This window comes from Manis javanica, chromosome 7 (genome assembly GCF_040802235.1).
Source record: "Manis javanica isolate MJ-LG chromosome 7, MJ_LKY, whole genome shotgun sequence".
Classification (NCBI taxonomy): domain Eukaryota; kingdom Metazoa; phylum Chordata; class Mammalia; order Pholidota; family Manidae; genus Manis; species Manis javanica.
Genome location: NC_133162.1, coordinates 12,901,228 through 12,927,325, shown reverse-complemented (window position 1 = coordinate 12,927,325; position 26,098 = coordinate 12,901,228). Strand labels below are relative to the sequence as shown.

Below are 26,098 nucleotides of genomic sequence, written 5' to 3'. Positions count from 1 at the left end.
AAAAGGGCACTCTGGCAGAGTGGTGGGCTTCCCAGTCCCGGGTCTCTGAGCAAAGGTAGATGGTCTCCCCTTGGGGCACCAGGCGGGCTGGTGTGTAAGACAGGCTGAGGCTGAGTTCCGCTCTTGGCTCCATAGGTGGCATGCGGCCAGGTAAGGCAGAGGGTGTGGAAGCAGGGTCTGACTAGGAATTGGTAACTCAGAGTCTGAGGTCTGACGAGCTCGTGGCCCTGTGTCCACCTTGGAAGTCAAGAAAGGAGGGCTCTGGGCTCTGGACCGCACTGCCGTCCTTACCCCATGGGGACGCCTGCTGGACGGTAGGGCCTGCCTTCTTGGGATGGTAGCTTACCGCAACACTTGTAGTTCTGTGAGATGAATGTTCTCACCCAGATCTTTTATCTATAGAACAGCCAGCCATGTTCTCGGCACCTTCTGTGTGCCACCGGGCTGTGGGGAGGCAGATGCGGTGGCCTGTGTCCACTTGGAGCTTACTGTGATTTGGGGATGGCCAGCGGGCCAGGTAAGAAGAGAGAGTCAGGTGGGGCTTGTATGAGGGACAGGGCATAGGTCAGCCTGGGAGGGCTATTTGCCAAGAGCCCCCTGTGTGCATGCAGAGTGCCATGTGAGCCTCAAAGCCTGCCTGTGAGGTGTGTGTCATAGGAACTGTCCTTCTTTCTTTGGCTCTGAGAGGTTAAAGTGACCCACGCAAGCCTCAGCCAGTAAGTGAAGCTGAAATGTATCCTTTATTTCATGCCTCGTAATCCAGTGCTTTTTGCTTGACGATCGTGACTATTTCCTGTCCATAGAAAATAAGGTGCACTGACTCCCGGGTCACACGTGAGCTCAGCACCCCACTCGCGGTCAGAGGACATGGCTGACCCATGGTTTCCTCTGGAGCATGTACGCATTCCCACTTTGAAGCTTTGCCTTCAGAGATGCATCACCCCGTGCTTGGCTCCCGGTGTGAGGGCCCTCAGGGAGCAGGAATCTGGCCAGGTCCTCTGTGACCCCTTCCTTTGTCCCAAGATTATAATGGGAATCTGTGGGTAGAGTTCAGCCCATGAATAGGTTTTGGTTGGCTGGCACACGGTTGGCCTGCAGGGGGTTTATGTTTAAAATTTTTAAATTGCCAATATTTAAAAGGCAAAAGAATTCACATAAGAATCTGGAGTTCAGCTCTTCTAGAAAAACTAGATCTTCCAATCTGGGACTTCACTCCTCCAGGGCCATAATTGTCATGGAGAATGGCAGCTGCCTTCTTAGATGGGGTCTGGACCTCCCTCTCCATTTTCCTTGTTTTTTCTGACACTGAGGGTCAACTTCGATGGCTGTTTGTTATGGTACTTGTGCTGTTACTTTATATAACACACACACACACGCACACACTTTGCTTGCTTCATTCATTTATGCCTCCCTGGCTCCCCCATAGACACTCATCCTGAGACAAGGTGTTCATGATTTCTTATGTCTTCAGACTGACTTCCAAGGTCAGGCTTAAATACCAGCTGCTTTGAGGAGCTTTGCCAACTGTAGGCTCTGGGTTCCCAGAGCACTTGAGCCTTTGTCACCTCCCTCACATGGCCATGCCACCAGTCAGACGTCATCCATCTGATTCCTTCCTTTGAAGACACTCTCGAGACCAGACCCACGATGTGGTCATTGTCTCTACTGCAGCGCAGAGCTGTGCTCCTCCTGTCACATCTGCTGGGTCCAATTACATCCATCAATTATTTGGCCAGCAATATTGCTAAGTGTGACAGACATGGTTTCCTAGAACATGAAATGAGATTATTCTTTATTATTATTTCCCAGATCAACAGTCGAGAATAATTTGGTTTTAGATTTAGCTCCTGGAGCCAGTCATTTTGAAGTCTCTATTGTGCTGGAAGGCTTAGACTTTCTGGAGTTGGATGGCTCGCATTAGTGTTGACAGGGTGCAGTGGAAGGCTGGCCTGTCCTAGAAGAAGCAGGATCATGCTTGTCTGTGCGCTGGTGACCTGCCTGGACAAGACAGGCCCCTGGGCCTGTGCATCTGAGCGGAGGGCACACCTGCTTGACCACCTAGCCCCTGCCATGCCTGTCTGACTTACCCAGTCACGTGATTGAGAACAAAGTAATTTTCACCATTTGTGGGCAAGCTTAGAATCCAACCTGGTAGATCTGATTTCAATAAAAAAACACGAAAAGTATTAAAAGTATGAAAAGCTGTCTTTCAAAAGAGATTGTCCTGGTGTCCTCGGAATGGGTGGGGACCAGAGAGAGCCAATGTGGGCAGATCCCTGATCCTGCCCTGACTCAGAGCAGTCAGAAGGTCAAGCAAGCACTTGCCACCAAGAGCTGGAAATGAGCTCAGGCTTTCCCTGGGCTTAGAAGCTGCCTCTCCTGGGAGAACTTTACACTTCGGCCAGGAACGTGTCAGTCACGTATGACTTGACCACAAAAAATAGCCACATAGACAGACTTCTTTTTAACATAGAGAGATGTTCATAAAGCTCACTGAAAAAAGCAGGATGTAGAACAGTGGGTATAATCCCATTTTGGGGAAAAAACAAAACCCTGTGCGTACACATTTATTATATGTATATATAAGCTTACAGCATAGACTGGTCATTATCTGAAGGGTGGGATAATTTTAACTTTTTTCTTTGTCTTTATCTTAGTGTTCCCCAATTTTTTCAATGCCTTTGTCTTCTGTCATACAAAATAGCAAAGGGGAGAGGTCGGGGCAGGTGCCCCCTGCTCAGAGCACGTGCGGGATTGCAGTTGCCCGTGTTGGTCCACGTGGGAAGCTTGCCACCAGGCAGAGGTGGAGGCGAGATAACACAGTCGATAGAGGAATGAATTTCATGCCTGGAGTGTCTGAGCAGCTTTGTGAGGATGGATAAGCCGTGTGGGGTCCAGACTGGATCCATCAGCTGCCGGATATTAGCAGCCTGCGTGCGGGCCGCCGGGCTTCCTTTCCTCTGCTCTGATCACCATTGTGGTGCCTAACAATTATTAGTTTTTCTAACATTTGACTGATGTCAGTCCTGATAAGATGTCCTTTTCATAAATTTACAGGCGTTGCTTTCTTGCCGGCTAGTATCTCTTATCTCATTGGAACCAATGTTTTTGGGATACTCGCACACAAAATGGGGAGGTAAGACAGAATGAAAACAACACTTGTGCTGTTCTAATGATGTAATTCTCTTAAGAAAATTCTAATTAAAAAATTCTAATCCCACTTAGCTATGACAAATAACTGTTTTAGTTTCTGTGGAAAATTGGGGCTGGGAAAAAGATGGAATGGTAATTTATTGAACATGCTTTTTTTTAATTTTTTGGTAGGTGGCTTTGTTCTCTTCTAGGAATGATAATTGTTGGAATCAGCATTTTATGTGTGAGTAAAAGAAACTATTTCACAAGTGGAAACTTTTGCTTTGGACAAGAATTGCTAAAAAATATTTGGTGGCAGTTTGAGAGTTGTTGATATTTAGTTTTATCACATCTTCCATTGTCCTCTTTGTATCATCTTAAAAATTTGGGACACGACTCTCCAAAGAATATGTATTTTCATTTTACATGAAAGTTATTTAGAATGCTTTACTACATGGTTTAGATTTCAATCCCCCACCCACCTCCATCATATTAAACATTATAATGTCTTGAACACTTTAGGACAACTAGCCTGAAACAGAAGTAAGCTATTTTTCTAGAATAAAACATCTTATACCATGGCCAGTATCTACCCCAGATGAAGCCTTCTGGTCCTTGTCAAAAAATGGAGTGTGGACCTGGCTGATCCTCCATGGTTTTCTGTGGCAGTTGACTAGCTTCTTGGGGCGGGGAGGCTCAGAAAACACATTTCAGCTTCAACTTTTAAAGATTTGGACGGTCCAGTTCTCCTCAAATCCCATTTTCCCCCTTCCTCCTATTACCTTCAGAATGGAACACAAATACCAGGCTAGAGAAAACATATTTTAAGGCTTTCTAAGATGATTTAGAGTTGGATATCATGTTATTTTAGCATAACGTTTATGTTCTCTTACAGATTCCACTTGCAAAAAACATTTATGGACTCATAGCTCCCAACTTTGGAGTCGGTTTTGCAATTGGTAAGTCACACAGCCTTATGCCTAAATTTAAAACTTTGTTTCCCCATTACTAAGAAAGATTTTCTCTTACTTGAGTAGACTATAGTAACTCAACCTAGGATTCCTAGAAGCTTGAGAGGAGGCTGTGGACAGCCCAGTGCAAGTACAGCCTATATAGATCATCTGTGGAAAGATACTGGCTTCCATATAATAGTCATTTATTTCCCGAAAACTGGTTTTTTAAAAGCCTGATATTTACAGAAGCAAATGGATACTTTACTGCTGCACTTGGCAAACAGGAGAATCCCACACTCAGAGTACGTTTGTTTGGGCTCAGATCTGTGAACAGACCTTCTCATATGAGACTGGGGCACAAGGCTTCACATGAAGGTTTTGTAAGATTTGGTTCAGAAAAGGTGGGCAGATATACTGATGACCACCTGTGCTGCAGGAATTCTCATGGGCAAAGGAGACCAGTCTTTGTAATGTGAGGAACATTAACTCATAATAACTTAGGAACAGTCTTGTTAGTATTGGGGATGGATGGTATACACTTATTTCTCATTTATGATATACAGGTTGGTCATAAATACCAAATCTTACCACTGGATAAAGGCAGGAATTTAATTGAGTGGTACAGTAGGACGAAGGGGCCTTTTCTGCACCCACCCAGACTGGGTTAGGGTCTCCTAGGATATGTAGGTCCTCTCAGAGCCTTCAAGGCTTCAGTCACAATTGTAATCCATTTTTCAACTCTTTGCTTACCATCCAACTCTTAACGTTTGTTTTGTTCACCCACATCCCTGGCACTGCACACATTAGATGATCAGCAGATACTAGTTGAGTGAAATAAATTTCCCTTAACTTTCCACCTTTGTACTTGAGGTGCAGAAGGTACTGACATTTGGGTGCCCTGCTGCTGTGCTCACAGACAGTGTCTCATTTTAGCCAGTCATTAGCAGCCCCTTTTCCTACATGGGAAACTGGTGCTGAGAGAGAGAAGGTGTGACTGCTCCCCCAGCCAGGGATTCGAACCCTGAACTCTGAACACAGGTACTCGTCTCTCTGCTACCTGACCTTGACTGTTCAAGAGACTGGACCGGTAATTGGTGATATTTTATCATTTTCACTTCCTGAGCATGGCCAGGTGATCCCTCAGATGCCTTCTCGTTCTGGTTCCTTCTGGCCCTCCCTTGTACTTTCCAACTTGAGTTCGCAGAGTCTAAGTGTGAGGCCACGGTGTGGGTGGGAGGAGACTGTGCCTCTCGTTGGGGGCAAGGCAGGAGTGGACCAAACCATAGAGAATCAGCGAAACACCAACAGCAAGCAGGTGAGGGGCCCACACAGCCAGTGACCAGCAACCTGGGGTGGCTAGCTGATGGCAGATGGAGACCAGAGGATGGGGTGCCCCCCCAGAAGGTAGGCCATTCGGACAGCAGAGGAGGCAAGGCAAGGCAGAGAGCAGGAAGACGGTGGCCTGGGCTCCGTTCCCAGCCTCAGCAGCCTTCAGTGTGTCCTCAGTGAAAGGAATGGGGTAGAGGGTCTTCCTCAAGACTTGCAAGTGGCGACAACAAAAGGGAGGAAGTGGCAGGGTTGTGAAATTAGGACATGGTCCCTGCCATTCAGCCCATGTTTGGTTTCCATCAGTTTTCTATAGACTGTGTTCCCTACCTGTCCACAGGAATGGTAGACTCATCAATGATGCCCATCATGGGCTACCTGGTTGACCTGCGACACGTGTCTGTCTATGGGAGTGTGTATGCCATTGCAGACGTGGCATTTTGTATGGGATATGCTATAGGTAAGGATACTGGTTTTTCACAACAACCTTTTGTCTCAATGCATGATAGATGATGCCTACTGAAAAGTATTATACCTTTGCATTTTTCTGCCAATGAGATGTTTGGAGAGAGCTTGATCTTATTCTCTGTTTCCTGAAAGGTCCTTCCATTGGTGGGGCTATTGCAAAAGCAATTGGATTTCCCTGGCTCATGACAATTATTGGAATAATTGATATTCTTTTTGCTCCTCTCTGCTTTTTTCTTCGAAGTCCACCTGCCAACGAAGAAAAAATGGTAAGAAGATCTTAGGATGCAATGAAATGTTTCTTGATCATTGTAGCTTGGTCTTCTGGATAGTTTCTTCGTGGCTTAATTCTAAAATATATCTGCACCTTTTGGGCAGAACTCTCCAAACATAAATGGTAAGAGCTCCTTTTTAGTCTGTACCACATAGGGCAGCTACTTCTTTTACTGTATCGAGCATTAGGTTTACAAATGTGAAGAATAAATTATTTTGGTACATAGATGAGTAGTCAGTATCGCTCTTACATAAACCAAAAATAAATGTGGGATAGTTCATTTTAATTTTCTGCAGTTCTTGAAAAATCTTGAACATAAATTTTTTACTTCTTGTGCTTTCCTTAAGATTAGCCATTCTGAGTGTTGTTTGCTTTTCTCCCAATCCTACCAGCTCATGAACATGTGTAACCTTTAAATTCATAACTTCACAATCAGAGATACAGAATTGAGTGTAAAGTGTTGCTTTTCTGAAGTTTAAACCTATTGATTGTAATTTGATTTTTGAAATGCGTCAGTCATTCTAACTTTTCTGATAAGCATTTATACCTAGTGGTGCTGGTGGCAGTGGTGGTGCTGATTTTTTAAACATTAAGTGGTGAGATACTCATCCAGCAGAAAGAAGAGTGCCTTAGATTAAAAACAAATAGGATGCAGAAGGCAAGGGGAAATGGTATTTTTGTGTTTGTGAATGGGACTGAGGTGCCCCTGTGATGTTCTCTTGGGAATACGTCACAAGTTCTTACAGTTGAACTGAAATGTATCTTTTTTTGGCATTTCGTACTGCCCTTTATGATTTTCCCCAGAGGGTGGATTTAAAGACAGACACAGACCCTAACGTTATGTGCAGTTTTTGCATTCATTTATTTAATATATTTAAGAACTGTATCCAGCATTGAGCACTGGGCTTGTGCCCTTTACTAGATAGGACTGAACTAGATAATCTTGAGTTACTCATGACCCATTTAACTTAGAGGAGTGGAAGGTGCAGTGGAAATACTCTGACGGAAGCCACCGCTTCCTTCCTTTCTCTTGCTTGGACACCCTCCAGCCTTGAGCAGCCATAGGACTTTGTCGTGGTGCCTGGTAGGGGCTTTAGCTATTCCCAGCCTGGTGTGTAAATTCCCTGTCCATTGTTGTTTGGCTGACCCCAGAGCAGTACCTTCACCAAATCAGGGTCAGAAAATTCTCAGTGCAGCAGCTGGAAACTGGCAACCTGTTAGCAGCATGTCAATTTGATTAAGGCTGAATGAAGGCTATTTCCAACCCTTGCTGACCAAAAAACCTTCTCCAAAACAAACACCCCTCCAAATGCTTCTGTTCCCCAGGAGACTGTTTAGGACCCTGGGGAGATAGAGGAGCTAGCGTGGGCCTCTGAGAGCTGACCTGGCGCTGGGGGAAATGACTGCATTTGCCTCACTGGGTGTTTGTGAAGATTAAAGGGATCCCCACAGTGCTAAGCCCTGCGGCCGGCTGGCGCACAGGAAATTCCCAGTTGTTACTATTTCCAATACCACCCGCTCTTCTTTCTTGCTTTTACTAACCCTCTGACTTGCTCTGTCAGGCCCGTGGTCCCCCAGTGCCCTCCCTTTCTTCTTTCTGTGAGGCAAGCACTCCCTTTGCCACTCAGCCCCGAGATCTGCTGGCCAGGCTTCCCGCGGCAGGCGGTAGCGGCTCGTGTACCCGTCTGTTGGCAGCAGCACGATGGCTTATCTGTGGTGCCAGAGGAACGGGGCGAGGTCGGAGGATGAGCGGGAATGAGCATGGCTGGCTGGCAATGCAATCCCCAAAAGGCCTGGTCGAATGTATAGACCTCAGTCCCTCTTTCCCCATTCAAACCAATGCTTTAATTCATTTAAAAAGAAAAATGCCAAAGGAAGTGGAAGAGATGATCCTGAGAGGCAAAGCAGTAAGAATTACAAGCTTCCCGAAAGCCACTTTCACTATAAAATGCCAAAATACTTAAGTGCCTAGCAAGATGAATCATTTAAAACTTGAGAAATTGTGCACCTTGCTGCCCATAATCGCAGGCATCACGCTGGATGCCATTTGACTGGCAGAGCGGTGGTGTGTGGGTGGCGGCCGGCAGCTGCTGCCTCCTTACCACAGGCAGGGCAGGAAGGAACTGGGGCAACGGATCGTTCACGATGATAGGGGCAGGACAGTAGTGTGCCATGCTGCTCGTTTGAAAAGCCCCGTCCAGACAAGTGCCGGCATCCAAGAGTAACAGGGACCAAATGCAGTGGGGCCTGGGAGCCGGAATAAGGCCTACAAACCTTAGCAAATTAGCCTCTCAGCAGGCAGCATTCTGATACCGAGGTGTTCGGATTTAGCCTATTTTATACCGAAAAATCCAATGCTGTTCTTACAGATCCCAAATCCTAGAGTCATAAACTTGTGAGTACTTGAACTCTTCTTTCATCTGGTATACTACATTTCTGTTTCTTTCATAATTAGTGTTACGATTCAGGTAGAGAAAAAACCTGTTTGTTACTTGTTTTCGTTGCAAGTATAGGAAATAGCGACACTGTCACTTGAGAAAAACTGTGTTCATTATAATTATATGCAGCCCATAATTCTCAAAATACCCTGTTGAGCATAGTTGTGTTATGGTGTGGATGTTTTTTTTTAGGTTGAAGAACTGATTTTAAGAATAGGGCACATTTCTTAGACCTCACTCTTAAAAGAGTTTCCGGTTGTTGCCGACAGGCAAGTAAATGGCTTAGGACTGCAGCTTGCTTTTCCTGGGTGACTCCTAGCTCTGGTAGTTGCTCTGTAGAGTGCTTTCAGCTACTGTGTTTCTGGATGTCGTGGGTCGGGCAAGGATCCCAGGGCCTCAAGCTAAGGAGACTAATTATGCTCTGCATATTCTAATATATTAATGGAAACGTGTCCCTTTGCAAGGCATTTATGTTGTGAATGTGCAAAACCATCACTATTTTAAAGGTGTGTTAAAACTTCTCTAGCTTGCAGGCCTGGTATCTTTCAAAGTCTCAAAGACTGGAGCTCTTACCTTTAAGTGCTTTTGCTGTTTGAATATCCCAGATTTGTATTTGCATTACTTTTACATTTCTTTTGGTCTGACGTGTTTTCACTTCTTGGGAGATCCTAACTATCTGAAGTGAGAGCAGGCACTTGGCAGGGGCTGGGGTTCAATGCCCAGTAACTGGGCCTTGCTCTGAATTCAGACAGCAGCCCCCTCTTTATCTCCTTTTCAGTGGAGAGTTGAACAAAGTTCCCTCTCTGCAGTGCACGGGCTGCTGCTGGCTGCTCTCCAGGCCCCTCTGTGTGTCCCCATGCACCAGATGTACCCACTTGGTGCTATTCATGTCTCTTTTCTTGACATGTTTGGAATATTACCGTGCCATCCGGCTTAATCACGTGTAACTTTTTACAAAAGTAAAACAATTGTAAAAAGTAAATCTTTTAAAGGGGAGTCAGAAGCTAGTAAGCTAGGTTTTAAAAGCAGCAAAACAATATTCCAAGAAAAACTATGATGTCAGACAATCGGCCTGACTGCACTTTTTCGAGTCCACATTCCATGTCCAGGGTCTGGTTCGGGGTGGTGGTTACATCTGCATGTAGGCAGAGTCGGGTGAACTGAGACAGACGGCAGTTGTGAACGAGGAGTTGAGGCCACCCTCCCCACCTTGCTGCCCATGGGCCGAGGGTCACGGCCTCTTAGCTGGCGTTCACGACCTTGCAGTCTGGCCTATGAGTTGGTCTTTCCAGTTAGTCTCATTGTGCCTCATCCTTGGATCTCTGTGGTGGCCAGGCTGGCTTGCTTAGTGTCCTGCCTTTCTTACTGTCCCACTTGGTAAATAATCCATGTTGTGCTCTTTCCCAGCTCCCTTGCTTTGCAAATCCTTCCATCATCCAAGGTTCATCTCAACCCCGTCTCTTCCATACAGCTTTCCCTGAGCACTTAGCCCATAGTGAGCATTCCTCCTGTGACCCTGTGGTGCCTGTCAGTCCTCAGCAGTAAGGTAACGAAGTTGCTTGTACAGGACCCTAGGGCACTGACACACACGCCCGTAGGTGTCCAGGAAGCTGTCGCCAGTTGTGACTCTTGTAATCCTAGCTGATGCCATGTAACTCGGGCAGTTTCTTGTAGCACACTGATACCACTGTCAGGTAAGGGTAAGGACCTGGAAGTCCACCTTTCACCTGTACCCCTCCAGGTTATGATTCTGGGGCATGTTTCTTTGAGGATCATTAATCTAGGGAGAAGAGATGTTGAGCTCTCTGGGGTTAAGCTTCTGTGCAACAAGGACATACCCACATGGGAGAATGGTCCTGGTGTACCATGTCTATTGCTTCAGTTACTTTTTAGAAACTGTGCTCTTTCTTATATATGTGCATCAATTCACTTGGCAAGAAGCATAATACAAAATGGAGTTAAAAATGCCATTGACAATTTGAGCTGGCAGCCTTAGGTCAAGGAAGTCCTTATCTTAACATGTCACACAGGCAGATCATTTTAGAATTTCTTAGAAAATGATAAATGGGTTTAAGCACTGAGTGGAGTCATAGAAGCTTATCAAATCTGTGGGACAAGGACTGGGAGGAATAGCTGACAGACACAAGATAGGTTGCAATGGGCCAACATAAGATAAACTTTAATCCAGAGAAATGTTGCCATTTAGAGTTTCAAATCGCACAAAGTTATTGGGGGCATAGTTTACATGGAGGAAAACTCCAAAGGACATACTGGATGAGAGAATCCATGCCCTCTGTGCTCCTCTGCCTACCCCGTGGCACTCCAGGAGCTGACTTTGGCATAAGGCTGCCTGGCCTCACATCTGCCCCATTCCAGCTGTTGTGCACTCTCTGAGTCTATACAGAGGGTTATCAGCCTACCACCCGGGGCTGTTGGGAAGCTGAGGTATGGCACTGAAAATGCTTTGCATGATCCTGGCAGTCGTATTATCAGGCTGTGTGCTTGGTCTGCATACTTTCAGGATGAATAATGATTCTGAGTGCTTATCAACTGAGGGTCAATTGGCTTTAAAAATTTTCAGTTTTAATAAGGCAGGGGACAAGATTTTTATGTTCATAGAATGTTTTTTTAAAATACATTTCAGCAAGAATATAGCCAGGATTTGAGGAAAGGTGCTCTGAAAATACCATTTATGAAAAGATAAAGGGCCTTGTGGTATTTACTCTGGAAATCTAAGGGGCCATGGTAATGGTTTTAAACCATTATAAGGGCAGTCAGTCTGTGAGGACAGCAGGAATCAGAGCTGGATCCACAACAGAAATAATGTAGACGGTACAGCCTCAAGTATATTTCTAACAAGAGGGCTTGTCTCATTAAACAGAGAACATCCTTATTAAGGCTGTTGCCACAATGAAGTCTATGAATAGAAGTTGGACTGGGTGACCTCCAGGATCCCCGAGCCTGACTCCAAGATTCTAAACACACACACACACACACACACACACACACACACGCACGCACGCACGCACACGCACGCACGCACGCACCCTGGCAGTTGCACCAGATGACTGGTTAATAGTGGTTGGTACTATGGTAAACAAGTAATCATTAAAAATGGCAGGCTAAAACCATTTATCTTTATGAAACAAGTTAATATATCTGTACTTTGTTCTTTTTTAGGCTATTCTCATGGATCACAACTGCCCCGTTAAAACAAAAATGTACACTCAGAGTAACATCCAGTCATATCCGATTGATGATGATGAAGAATCTGAAAGTGACTGAGACCCTCAAAAGTCACTTAAGTATTTAATTGTATAAAGGTGTTTCTAGTGAAATGACTCCTCCTGAACTTAGTCATACCATCCATCCCTGGTGAAAAAGTAAAACGACCAAAGGTTATCATTTCTTTTCCAAGGTTATGATCGATTGCCAATAGCCTTATAAAGAAAAAGCAGCTTTTCTAGGGGTTTTGTATAAATAGTGTTTAAAACTTTATTTTATGTATTTGGTTTTATTAATTATACAATATATTTTGAAGAAATAGATATAGTGTAAATCTATAAATATTTGAATCCAAATGAAATATAATTTTTAAACTTACATTCATGAACACTTGGGCAAAAGAGTCTTGTATTTTTTCTGAAGATTGGTAATGAGTGTTTAAAACTAAAGCACACGTTATATCCAAGGCACTTCCAACCATGAGAAAAACTAGAAGGAAGTCTGAAAAACAGAATCAAATTAGACAGCATATATTTTGTAGTGACACTGTTATTTAACTTGTAATTATTATCAATATATTTATGATTTAAAAGCTAGTTATTTCAAATGCAGAGGACAAGGACTTGAGTCACTCTTTTGAATTTATCTGTAAATCTTAGCTAGCATTAGTTTTCTATGTCATCTTCATGTCCACCTACCTGGAAACAGATGGTTAAAAATTATGTTTACCTGTCCTGTGGTTGGCAGCAAGCAGTAAAGCCAGTAAGTGAAAAAACAGTAAATGTTCTGAAAGCAGAGAAAAGCACCCAAACGTATGGTTATGAACAACTAGCTTTGCCTATGAAATATATACTTGTCTTACTGGATGAAAGAAACTGGGGATAGATGTACCTTATACTTGTCAAGGTTTAAGCATAAGATATATCAACATCTAGTTTGAGTTTTAGAAATGAAATTTAAGAGGTGAAGAGCTCTTATGAAGTAAAAAATCAGACTTGTTATCTTTGACCTGTCTGGAGGGCATCCGAGTGATTTTTTAGGTATCTGTTTTGAGTCGTCTGAAACTATTATTTCATAGACCTCTGTTAAAAGTTCACATCAATGTGAAAACACATTTTAAAAGATGAAGGAACAAAATTGTCTTGAATCATGTTAGGAATAACAGGTGAAAATAACAGGGTGGTCAGGACACACCCCTTTGAGGCAGGAAATAAACCAAATACCTAAAAACTTCTGCTACTCTGTCTCTTGCTGTGCAATGTAGTTTTTCCCATCATGACAATATTGATGTGCCTTTTAATTTAACAGCAAATACTGTGTTAGTGAACTTTGTCGGTTTTTATCAAGCTTTGTATGAGATATGGAGTGTGAAGATAGTGCAGAATGTCTGAAATACTACTTGTGAATTGTTGATCTGTAATCATAAACAAAAAGTATCTCATGTCAGTTCTTCAGCAAAATTGTGTTTCTGTTAACTTGGACAAGGAGCAAAGAACTTTAGAATAAGGACTCCTCACCTCCTTATTTTCTAGCAGTAGCTAATACTTCTTTTCTATTTGCCTTATGAAGCTTTTCTGTGGGGCTTTGAATGATTTGCACCCTGGATTTCAAGTGCAGGGTGTTAGAAGCAAGAAGCTTCCTACTCAAGTTATTTGCACTGGGCAACTTGCCCAAGCCCAGTACTTTGAAAGGTGGCTCTGGAGTGCTCTTGTATGGCTAAGGTAAAAAGGTGGGATTGTTCTCTACCTTCACAAGGGAAAGCCTTAAAAAATAACATGCTACAAACTCATTCTCTTAAGAGGGTTTGTGGCTTTCCCCGCACCCCCCATATAATTTATTCCTATTTTTGCCTTTAAGGCTTCAGTCTTCAGGAATGACTGGCAAAGGCATGCCTGCTGTTGAACTCTAGACAAAACATCATAGATGATGTAAGTTTTTCAGAACTGTTTTGGGAGCAAAAGGTATCAGTAATTGTAAGGTCTCCTCTATGACTAATACTCTGGGGTTAGTGAGACTGTGAAAAGATAGGCTTTTTTCCTTTAATGTGTGTATTAGAGCAAATAACATACAGCTCTCTGAACATTCATTTTCTTGAGCAGAGGTGGGTTTTAAGTCTGTACCTGGTAAAACAGATAAAAAAATTGAATGAGGTAGCAATGAGTATTAATTCCTTCTGACTGCTAAGTGTATCTGCCTCTGTCATGTTTTAGCTAGTTAATAAACATTCTGAACATTACTGTGCCTGTCTGTATTCCTTTATAAACCAGACATTGTTAGGGTAAAATACATCAGAGGGTACTGTTTTGACTGTGAATATTATATTAAAAGATATTGTTCTCTGCTTGCTGGCATCAGGTAAAATCCACTCCATGTCAGTTTGAACTGTACTTCATGGCTTTGCAAAATTTGTTTTAAATTGCAATATGTAACTAGACATATGTCAATGTGGAAAAAAACAGTAAGTTATTTTTGCATCTTCAAAGTTATTTTCCTGACTGTTGTGAACAAATAACTATGTCTGATGAAACAAACTGTAATATCCAGCCCTTTGACACAGTGAAGGGCCCCTGGAAGTTCCAAAAAACTTATGGTGTGTATGAGTGTCATCTTTCAGGGATTAGAGCCCACATGTTAATCAGACCTTAAAGGAGAACCTCCCTCAGCCTCCTTTTTAGAGGAAAGCTATTACCTGAATTTAGAAATACTTCTTAAAATTAAAATGATTTTAAATTTATTCATTTTTAGGGAACTTAAGACTACTATTTTTATTACCTTACTATTAGTAAGAGCCAAGTATGTTCAGTCTTTTAAAAAAATTGATACATTTAAATTTAGACCTTGACAGTAGCCTCAAATTTTTAGCTTATGTTTTCTTCTCTCAAAATCACAAAATGTCCCCATAGTTTGCACTAGTTCTGTTCTAACTAGTTCTGATATTGAAGAAATCAGGCTTGATTTTTAAGAAATGTAGCACATTCTGATTCCAAAACAATAACATGTTGCTCAGCTTGTCTAACCCGGCCATTTACCTAAATAGCAATATAGAAAGCACTCTATATAGTCTAACTGCTAATAGACGATAGACACAAATCTATAAGTCTTATATTTCACAGCTTAAAACAACAGTAAAAACAAAATTTAATGTTTAGAAAATTTTCAAAATAGTGATTTTGCTAGCAAAAGTGGACTTTGTTACGCTTATTTGCATGGCCAAACTATACCAGGTAACAGTCCCAATGAAATGTAGTAAACACCTTTTTCAGATGTCATCAAATGAAGATATTCTTGTTTTCTGTGGTAGTTTTTATTTATTCATCTTATTTTAAAGCTATTGATAACATAGCATGGCAGCAGGATTACATCAGGAATGTAATATAATACAGCTGTTTCCATCGAGGCCTCACTGTACCTCAGTCTCCTAGGCTACTGGAGGGCTTCCCACTCACACTAAAGCACAACTGTGACGCCTCTACTGCCTCTCCCAGTATATATAAAAATATTGCACTACATTGAAGGTATATTTTACAAATATTATTAGCAGCATTACTGAGTTTTCCATCATCGTAGTTCTACAGAGTTAAATACTTTAAAAACATGAGTAGATTTTTATGAAACCAAAGCTTTGCATTATTTCTACAGCTCTTTCAAATGCATCAGTTTCAGCAGCACGCTTGGATGTCACTAAAACGTCCATGGTACAATCCATAACACCAGCCACTTACAGACATTCCGCCTTCCAGGTTATCAATGGTAAGTTATGAAAGTTGGTTATTACAATGGGCAAACTGTTTCAAGCGTATGTTACAGAATATGTTAGCTTTCAGTGAATCTGGTATATAAAGACTTCTATAGCAGTCTGTTTTAAAATGCAAAGCATGCTTAAATAACTAATAAAAAGGGGGATATATACATATATATATTTGTTATAAACTTGGTCAGGAAAGGTATTTGGTTTCCTAGTATTTCACTTAATAAAATAGGAATGAGAATTGGCTATTAACTTTTCTACCCTCAGAATATGCTGTTATCACCCAGTTAAGTCCTTTGATTTAGTTGAATAGCTTTTTACTTTTCCGAGGACTTTCACAGCTGCGATATTGTTTTCCTCACAGTCCTGTGAGGTAGGTAGGTAGTTAGGAATAGGTATTGTTTATTCCTACTTCAGAGCAGGGGAGACGATGGCACACAAGCCCTTCTGTGGCTTGGCCATGGCTACACAGTTCATTAATGGCCAGGGAAAGAGCTTGAATTAAAACACTCTTGTGTAGAATCCTGGTTACAGACCTGGGCCAGAATCCTTACTGTTATACTGTGCCTTTTCCTGCCAGCCATGAAAGCTGTTCCCACTAGTTTAAAATTCATGTCAGTTTTACTATGTATCAGTTATCATAGCAGTTACCTACAATAGGAAAAAACATACAAGTCTATCTTATAGGCATCCACAAGGCCAAAACTTGCACAGTATACTAAAAGAGGCCACACTTACATAATTTCCCTCAGTCAGGTGTTACTGGGATCCACAAGATGGACTGAGTATCAGAGTAAATCTTCATTTTCACAGAACTGGTCCCAATTCCTATGTACTATACTACTAAAAAAAATTTTTTTTTTAACCAGTGAAGATAGTCAGATACAGAAGGATTCGGAACAATCACTACTCCTTTAAGCTTGCAGGATGTCAGGCAAAGCAGTACATCCATTTGCCATGTTCTTCTCCTTCACAACATTGTCCTGCATGAAAATGTTTCCAAAAAAGCCAAAACCAGTTATCAACATGGGCACTTTAAGAACAGGCCTCTGGAACTGTACCCTTGCACAAGCTTTATTTCCTTTGGGAGAACTAAGATGAATGATCACTGTAATGTTCAGAACTTCCATTTAAAAGGAAAACATCAACATTTTGAAAGATTCTATTTCAAAATTCTACTGATTACATCTTTTTAGTAATCTAGTTATCCTCTATGAAATTCTTGATAAACTGCATTCTCTAATTCCATTTTGTTTTTCAGTATAAGCTCCTCAAATTAATCATTAGATTCTTATTAAAACTGCACCAAAACTAGAAAGAAATTTCACAGAAGCAGGCAGTATTTTTTTTTCTACTAAGCCAGCATAACTGTCTAGAGCTGCAGCATTGCGTTTGTGTGAGTTACATTTGGCAAAAACAAAACAAAAACACCCCAAAATAACAAAATATCAAGCAAGTAGACACAACTTTATCACGCAAAGATTCAAAACCTGTTTCCTTGATGCTTGCTTTTGTCACTTTGGGCATGCAGCAAATCTGTTGTTACAACCATGATGGAAATGAAATTATTTGAGGAGTCTGGGCAGTATCTTATTTAACACTAATTCACAAACTAAGGAAGGAAAATAACACAATGAGACATCACACATAAACACGAAAAGTTAGCTTACCTAATGACATAAATAGAAAAAGTTAAAAATAAATTAGTAAAAATAAATTCCCAGTATAAACCCAAAAGGCATAGCTATCAATGCAATCAGAAACAACCAATCAGTGAGCTGGTCATGATTTTGCCGGAAAATCACCTTTTTCATTCTTGTCCTTACACAAGCAAATCACTGTGGAGAAGCAGGCCAAAGTGCGTTCTAAGAGGGCTTAAACATGGTTGTATCTGTGGTACTGTAGGTACAACTCTCCCCATATCACTTGTAAGTTAAATAGGCTGTTACACAGACTCAGATGGGCCAAATAAGTCATCTGACATGCTGCTGAATGGTTGAGAGTCTATCAGTTGGGTTATTTCATTATCAAGGTCTTCTTCTGTATCATCTGTGTACTTGTTCATTTTTTTGGAGTGCTGGTCTAAAGACAGACTTTCTAAAGATTCAATATCTTCAATGCCTGCTCTGTAATGGATCATAAGAAGGGTTAGAGCTTGTAGTCTTTCACCTGATTTGGCCAAAGCAGCAGAAAGAAGTGATTTTTTCCTCGTATCAGTTGTCTCTTTCTCTTCTCTCACAAGGGAATTATTATGTTCCAGCTCCTGATCAATTTCATTCTGTAGTTTATCCAGCATGAACTCTAGTTTCTGGATCCTTTCTTCTGTAGGCAAACCCCTATACAGATCACGACCGATTTCCTTAACTGCAATGAACACACTGTCATCCAGACCACCCTCTTTTCTCACTAACTTTATTCCTGCGTTGTTTCCCCGCTTAGAAGGACTGTTTGGGCCACAGACCTCTGTGTCACTGCCTTCATTGTCAGATGTGTTAGGCGTGTGTTTTGGTGAAGGTTCTACGAGATCAGTTCCTGGTTCAGAAAGACGAGTTTTAGAGACTTGACGCAAATTTAACAAACGAGAGCTAGTGTTGATAATATGCCTCGTCAAACCTGTTGTTTTATTGACTGACTTGCTAGCTTCGGCATCAACGCGAGGAGGCAGGCCTAAGAAAGTTTCTTGTCCTTCCAGCCTGAGGTTTTTCAGGCTCTGGTCTATCCGCCTGTCAGCTGCTCCACAAAGAGGAGTCTCGGCTAGACACTTTTCCTGACATTTTTTATGGCAAACATAGGCACAGAACATACACTGGGAAGCAGCTTTAGTCCAGACTTTTTTCTTACAGTAATCACACCAAGTTGGGTTCTGGAACTGAGTATCCTGGAAACTATGTTTGTTTTCTGTTAGACTCATCTGTCCAACAAAGTGCTCCTCTTTAGGCAGGGCAGACACCTCTTCAACCAAATGGAGTTCTTTTTCTTTCTCTAAGTTAGTAACTGTATGGTGGTCTGGTTCGCCTTCTTTCAAATATTTGAAGTGAACAGTAATGTCACCGAAGCAAAACTTGTCATTGAATCCCTTTTGCATACTCAGATTGCGCAGCGCGGTTCTCGTGACCATAGCCTTAGGTGACGGGGCTTCCAGTCTGAATTTTGAAAGGTATTCCATATTTGATGTGGCTAGGCATCCTAGAGCCACCTCTTCCAGCTTTAGGCTGACGTGACCCAAACAGATGAGACCCCCTAACTTAAAAGGGTCCCTGCACCACAGTGCAATGTTTAAGTATTGGTGGCAGGCTTCTATGTCAAAGACACAGGTTGCTTTGGTTCTTGTCCATTTTCCTAGCTTATTACGATATGGAATTTCAGATGATTCCCATGTCTGAGGCTCATCCGAACTGTCCTTAGGAGGGCAGGAACTTTCTGAAGTAAAATCTTTTGCAAATTCTTGCTTTGCTAAAGATGGCTTAGATGCAGCTGCATCTTCCAGGTGATCCATATTTTTCGCTTGCTTTTCAGCAGGTTTATCTGCAGGAGGAAGAGGCAGCACCTTTTCTGGCTTCTCAGTGAGAACATCTAGTTCTGCCTGGTTTGGGGCGTCAGCAGAAGGCAGAGGAACTTTGACTTGTGGCCGTGGTGGCACGGGTGGTTTGACAGTGGATCCCTGGGTGGGTTTTGACACTGGTGCTGGATCTGTGGCATCAGAAGGTTTTAGGACTGAGGGTTTATTTCCTTCTTTGGGTGGAAGTTTTGGTGGTGGTGGGTGACTGCCTGCAAGTAATTTACGATTTAAAACTGGTGATACAGTTCCAACAGGCTTAAGAGAAAGTGTCGTTGGAGTACGCTTGGGGCTGTGACTTAATGCCTGGCCCTCATCTCTGAACTCATTTTGTACTCTGACATCACTTGCCAAGTCTTCAAATTCAGAATCCAGGTCTCTATTTTCAGCATCTGCTGCCAACCCAGCTGTTTCCTCTTCATAATTTGGTTGGCAGGAACTGGACAGAAAGTTTTCCTCCAACTGTCCAAAGTTATCTTGCAGCCCTGCACCCTGACTTCTCTGGCCAACGGGCCTTTCATAAAAAACCAGCACCCGGCCACCAGCCTGCTTGATAAGCCTCAACACTTGCAGCGTAGATGTGATTTTCACACCTGTTTAGGATTTTAAAAGGGAAAGCTTGTGAATCACTACAATAAAAATTACATAAATTTGATAAATGTAATTACTATTAATTCATGATTATTTAACTAATGGAAAAGTAATAGGGAAACCTCCAAAATACATTACTGGCTTTAGGATGCATCAGTGTACTGATTCACAAACCCTGAGTGTGCTAATGTCCTAGAAATAATTACCTTTTCTAGAAACCAAATGATGACACAAAGTCCTGAGAAGGGTGTCAAGCTGCTAACTCCTAATTGCTTCCCATTCCTTCCTAGGTTTAAATGACATTATTTCTCAGTTTGAATTGAGGAAGTGAGCAGAAATCTACTGAAAAGGAATTAATGGTTAAACCAGACTTAAGGTGATGGGCAAGTGATTCTACCAAAGGAATTTTTAAAGCTTTGTGGTAAAGGATTCAAGTCAAGAGACTAATGCTTAAAGTAAAGTTAGCAAAATACTATATTCTGAATAGTAGATTCTTTGTACAGATTCTTTTTATTAGCCTTATCCATCAACCTAATCCTTTTTAGGATCAGAAAGAACAAGGTAGACATAAACTGGTCAGTTATTATCTACTTCTATGTTGATCATAGTTCAGAACTACAGAAAGATGTACACTGCAAAATCTCCCTTCCACCTCTATCTCCCCCAGCCATACTGTCCCTTCCCTAAGGCAGTCGAGGCTACAGCTTCTGGTGTATTCTTCTAGAGATACTGTAGGTGTATCATTTAAAGGCTTTATTTGTTTCCTGCCCTTTTCCCACCCTCCCCAAATAGTACTTACCCAAGCTATCCCTTTCTGTAGGACTTAGAGATAGGTGAGAAGGGGTCTTTGCTTTCCAAAGGTCTTAGGGCCATCCTAAATAAATCAAAGTAATATCAGCCCCATCTAATAACCTGACTCCAGAGCTCCCCAACCTATAGCCTCTCCTACTTCAGCTGCCCAAGCAAGGCTATGCTTTAGACCTGGTCATCACTTGGAACTTTTCCACATCAACATTCTTTCACTTGAAATTAATCTCTGACCACGGTCTCCTATTTTCCACCTCTCCCAATCCTGTCTGGTAACTACATCTGTTTGGTGGTGATTTCCAGGTCCAGTCATTCCTCATTTATTCTCATGGTCTGGCTGCTCTGGTACCACTTGCTTTTCTCCCCAACCTTAGCCTCAAGATTTCAGTGATGTTCACATGAAGATTTTTGATGCTTTTGCCCCTGCCCTTTCCTCTTCAACTGTACCTACCGTGCCTTTGATCACCAGCTTTGCTAGCCCCACCACCTCCCTCTTCTGCTCCTGAACTCACCACCTGGTTCTAGCCCCATGCTAGGCTATCCGTCTCCAGCGAAGAGTCAGTGCTCCTGCAGTGCTCCTCTGGTCTCTACAAACAACTGAGTCTCTGCAACACCAGCCTCCAACCTTTCCTATTCCCCGGATACCCACCCTTCCTACTCTTTTACCCTGTAGATGGTATCACCTCGTTTACTGAAAAGATCAACAAGCCACCTTTTCTCCCTGCCAATCATTTCTGGTAGTAACTGATCTCAGGAGGAAGGCCCTCTCACTTGTATTGGACTCTATTTTCCATTTCCTTCAGGACTCTGTTCAAGCAGTTACATTTGCTCATATTTTCATTCCCCTCTTTCTCCTTTAAAATCTTCCTTTTCCTTGGTTTTGTGCTAATTTAGTTCTGATCCTCTCTCCTCTGCTTTCTTTTGTCCACCTATACCTGCCCCTTGTAGGCAAAAGTTCCCATGGTTCTGTCATTAGTTTTCTCTGCCTTTTTGCTCTCTCCCTGGATGACAACCACTTCAGTAATTTCACCTATGAACTTTCTCCTGGGTTGGTCTCCCCTCTTCACTGTAGTCCTACATTCCCAACAACTTCCACACATGACCACCCAGACGTGCCACACTACAAACTCAGTGCAGTAAAAACCGCTCTTTGGCTTTCTCATCCTCCTGTCTTCACCACTATGCCAATCAACTTGCCACCCTCCCTGTTAATCCAATTTGAATCCTGGAAATACCCGACTCCCTAGATATATTCCACTGTCAATTCCATCAGCGTTACAGTTCATTTTCATCCCTTGTTCGGATACTCCTGATCACCAGCTTCAACTATAGTAATAAATAGCTCTTTACTCTGATCCCTCACTCAGACCTTGCCTATTTTAATCACCAAACATACTGCTCCCCAGTTTTCCTAAAGCTGCGGCTCAAAAACCTTTAGCCTACAAACTCATCATGCTGAAATCCAGAACTTCCTAATGTGGCTTTTCATGATTCATCCAGACTTAACTTCTACTGTTTCCCTCTAACCACATTCATGTCCCAGTAAAACTGTAGTTTGACATATGCATACATGAAAAGTCCATCTAATGATCTATAGTCAAAAACTTAATTTTGTGACTTATTTGTGACCTAACACCTGACCTCATGTCATCTTTTCCCCACCACCAGGCACTTTGTGCAGATGGCCACTGTGTGTCTCTTAGGACTGGCTGGCCAAATCTGGATCCCTTTTCTTTGGAATACTTCAAATATATGCAAAAGTAGAAGAAACAGTAAAATGAACTCTCATCATAGAGTTCCAAATAGAAAACATTTTGCCAATCTTAACTCAGCTATCACCAATCCTGTTACTAAATATTTAAAAAATTAATGTATAACCATATAAATGAACTATAGCTATAAAAATGTATTATACCTACCCCTTATCTCAATTTAAAAAAATTTTTAGATATGAAAGGATGACTTCTGCTTTCTCACTCTGCATACATTTATACTGATTTTTGATAGTAGGTATGTACTACTTGTGTAACTGAAAACAGTAACCTTTCCTTAAAAAACATGAAAAAGAAAAAAATCAATTCTGTTGTGTAGGTAAAACTAATGTAGGATATATGTGGATATAAAAGCTTATAATAAATAGTAGTTTTTGGCTGAGGGAGAGTAACCGCTACATTTCTATTAAAATAACCATCGAATAGATGAGGTCTTCTTTCCGGCCTTGCTATCCTAAGTGTCAATGGACCAGCAGTAGCATCTTGGAGCTTGTCAGAAATACAGAATTTGGGATCCCCTCTAGTCTACTGAACTAGAACCCACATTCTGAGTGACTGGAAAACACCAGAAAGTTTGAGAAGCACTGTTTATGTGACATGATCCATGTGATTTCCATGTGAAAATACTGACTGAGTTAGGCTGCCAGGTATTTAACTAAATAATTTTTATTTTCATGATGGATGTGAATCAAAGGCAGAGTTTCTTTGATATGCAACCAAGCATAACTGCTCCTTGATTTATAAGCTCATCTATCATGTCATTGCTGTCTTAGCTGTTTTTTAAAACCATATTGCTTTTAAAACCTCAACTGTGACCAACATATGTTCAAGAAGTCTCTTAACAAGCCAAAAATGGGTGGGCAGGTACTACAAAGGTCTGAAAAGATTTCCTTCGTTGGTGTGCACAGTGAATCCTACTGCTTATTCAGAAATATCCAAGCAAATAATCTGCCTTCAACAGAGTTTCTGTTGTTATCAATCCAACTGATAGGAAGCCAAGTGGGTGACACATTCTTCTGCTAGCCGTAGTCATTTGGCTGCACTCTGAATGACAACATATTAACAAATGGCTGGCCAATCAGGGACAATATGGAGCCACAGGATAGTTGAGTTACTGAACGAGGATTATTAAGTCTCTCTTCTGTTCATTATCTAACCCTAAGAGATGGGGACACTAGTGCTAACACTGTCAGGTTTAGGCTCAGAGTAGTAATGCTGATGGTCACACACAAAAGCAACAGTTGATTTGCCCTTTCTATCACATTCAGTAAAAAAACAGGACTAGGTGAGAAGGAAAGGAAAATCAGGTTATAGAAAAATGGTCTACTAGAGATGAAGCATTTTAAAGATCTATAAATTAGGATTAAAATGGTATATATGTTTAAAATTTTAAGGCTTCCTTCAGATTTTTATTTACTGTTAAGTTATTTCTCTCTATGATTCAAGTAAAGTCTTATAAAGAAAAAGGAAGAGAGGAAAACCCCCACATCTACTCTCTGGTTTTTCAGTAATCGTGAAGTATACTGCACAACAGTGTAGTTACCTCCAATAGCAATCAGTCGATCTCCCCGTTGAAGGTCTGCAATTGCAGCAGGCGAGTTTGGAGCCACAGTCTCAATTACGACATGCCCAGCATACCCGTCAGTTGACTGGACAAGACGAAGTGTAAGTCCAACGCTTTGTAAATTCCCCTTTATTAATTCAACCTTTGATAAAGAGAAGAAAATGAAAACAGATTCAGTGGGTTTAGAGTAGTGGAGTGAGAAAACATTAAAACACTGAGGAGCACTGATTTTTGTACCATGGTGTCTATTACAGAAAAATAGAGCAGGAGGAAATCATTATTGTGACACAACAGATCAACATGCACAGGCTGCACGTCTGGGCCATCAGGAGGATCAAGTGCTTCCTCATCTGCTGTGTGTCTTTCTAGCGTCCATGCTCATTGCAGAAGGTTTGAAAACAGAAAGGGAAACTGAAAAGAAAACCACTCCTAATGATACTATCTGAACTACTGTCAATGTTTTGTATTTTCTAATATATATATATTTTAACACAAAATTGAGATCTCACAGTGAATATAATTCTGAATCTTGCTTTTCTGAGATATCACATAAATAATCTTGTATATTATTAGATAAGCTTTGGAACCTCCATTTTATAGTGCATCATTAAATTTTCTTTTTGAGGGAGAGGGAAAAGTTCACCTTTATGTTTTATTAAGAGTTATTAATGAGATATCCTGTTTTAACTGATAAGGATCATTTTGTTTTCTAGAGGAATGCATCTAATTTACTAGGAGTATGTATTGCAGATTCTTGTCACCTGTGAATTAAAAAAACAATACATGCTATCCATCCTTATTCAAATCACTGATTTTAAAAAAAAGGATAGCATGGTATATTCCTCTAGCAAGAATTCAACATGTGTTTATTAAGATGAATTACACATCATTCTGATTATATTATCATTCAGCCCACATTTCTTAGTTCTTCTTCAAGGTTTTTCATGAGGGACTTTGACAAAGAACATTTGATAAATATATCACTCTTGGTATTGCTTTAATAAACAAACTCCACTTAAAAACTTGAAATTTAATTCTACCTAATGATGCTGGCTGGTAAAAGAGCTCTTACTGGAAGCGGTTAATATGGGTGTTAATCAATTTTGTAAAGTTGCTTTTAAATTAAGGAAAAATCTTAATCATAATTCAAGAAATCATGTTTAAGAAATGGGAAAGGTAGTCTAGTCAAGTTTTTGATTACCTAAATTTTTATAAACAGAAACATTTTTCCAAAGAACATTATTTGGGTTTAAACCTCCAAAAACATTTGTCCAACTCTTATCTTACAGTAAATAATCACCTTATAATGTTAAAAGTGTTGTTCAGGTAATAAAAGCTCTTAAGAATACATTGCCTCAAATCCATGATCATAAATATATTCTTAATATACAGAATGCCAAAGCTAAAATTTAAAAGGTAAACATTTCTTGTATCAGAAAGCTAATGGTAGCAAATGGGCAAGAAAGCTACACTGTATGAGTCTGAGTCCTACAAATTTGAAAAACTAACACTTAAATTTGGAATTTTTTTTGTATTTTTGTTCCTAAAGTGTAACAGAGGTTGGGGGATGGGGATGAGAAGGGAACTGAGCTATTTTTGGTCTACCAATCATATTATTTCCTTTGTTTTGCTTATTTCAAAAATAAGCAAAAGCACTTGATCCTTGAGGTGGACATTCCAGAATGGAAAAAGAGGTTTTCAATAGGAGTAATTAATAGGGAAAAATACTAAATTACTTCATTTTCCACCCAATTTTTACTATTAGTATTTGCTATTAATTTCATACTTACAGAGGGAACAGAACTTAATACACTGTTTCTTTCACCTCTTGTTAAAAGCTTGTTTTGTTTTCCTTTGAACTCACACTGCTGGCCTAATTTTGGAATTATAGTTTCAGCCTTCTCTAAAACAGAAACTTAAAACTTTAAATTCTGACAGTGATTAGTTTAAACAGTGTAAGAACACCTATTAATTAAAAACCTGACAAAACAAAGCATTTAAAAATGAGTGTCCTATAAAATTTCATTTTAATGTACAATTTATATAAGGTTTATAAGACTCTTATTTACTGTAAGTTATTTCACCTTATTTATATTTAACAATATAATATATATATATACATATATAATATACACTATTGAAGTGGTAAGAGCAAAAAATATAAATAAAATATAAAAGGTACCATAAGTTTTGGAACAAACTCACATCTCCACCTATTTTTAAACAATAGTAAAAAATACATTACAT

General features: G+C 40.9%; 2 protein-coding genes across 7 annotated transcripts in view; one reads left to right on the top strand and one right to left on the bottom strand.

Moving 5' to 3' along the window:
• SLC18A2 (solute carrier family 18 member A2) overlaps nucleotides 1-12,095 on the top strand; it is a 31,787-nt gene extending 19,692 nt beyond the window's left edge. For 3 of the 4 annotated variants that reach the window (XM_073240330.1, XM_073240329.1, XM_037011095.2), the window contains 6 exons: nucleotides 3,058-3,136; nucleotides 3,325-3,376; nucleotides 4,028-4,091; nucleotides 5,752-5,871; nucleotides 6,012-6,145; nucleotides 11,769-12,095. In XM_073240330.1, the coding sequence (XP_073096431.1) occupies nucleotides 3,058-3,136; nucleotides 3,325-3,376; nucleotides 4,028-4,091; nucleotides 5,752-5,871; nucleotides 6,012-6,145; nucleotides 11,769-11,873 (554 nt within the window). In that variant the 3' untranslated portion in view covers nucleotides 11,874-12,095. The remainder of the gene's footprint in view (nucleotides 1-3,057; nucleotides 3,137-3,324; nucleotides 3,377-4,027; nucleotides 4,092-5,751; nucleotides 5,872-6,011; nucleotides 6,146-11,768) is intronic. The other variant, XM_073240331.1, reaches the window with a different exon arrangement.
• Nucleotides 12,096-12,197: 102 nt separating this feature from the next.
• The window catches only part of PDZD8 (PDZ domain containing 8), a 65,772-nt gene continuing 51,871 nt past the window's right edge, over nucleotides 12,198-26,098 (bottom strand). For 2 of the 3 annotated variants that reach the window (XM_017639837.3, XM_017639758.3), the window contains 2 exons: nucleotides 23,831-23,993; nucleotides 17,205-19,710 (listed from right to left, as the gene is read on the bottom strand). In XM_017639837.3, coding sequence (XP_017495326.3) covers nucleotides 17,507-19,710; nucleotides 23,831-23,993 — 2,367 coding nt within the window. In that variant the 3' untranslated portion in view covers nucleotides 17,205-17,506. Of the gene's footprint in view, nucleotides 12,315-17,204; nucleotides 19,711-23,830; nucleotides 23,994-26,098 lie in introns of those variants that run through there. The other variant, XR_005059370.2, reaches the window with a different exon arrangement.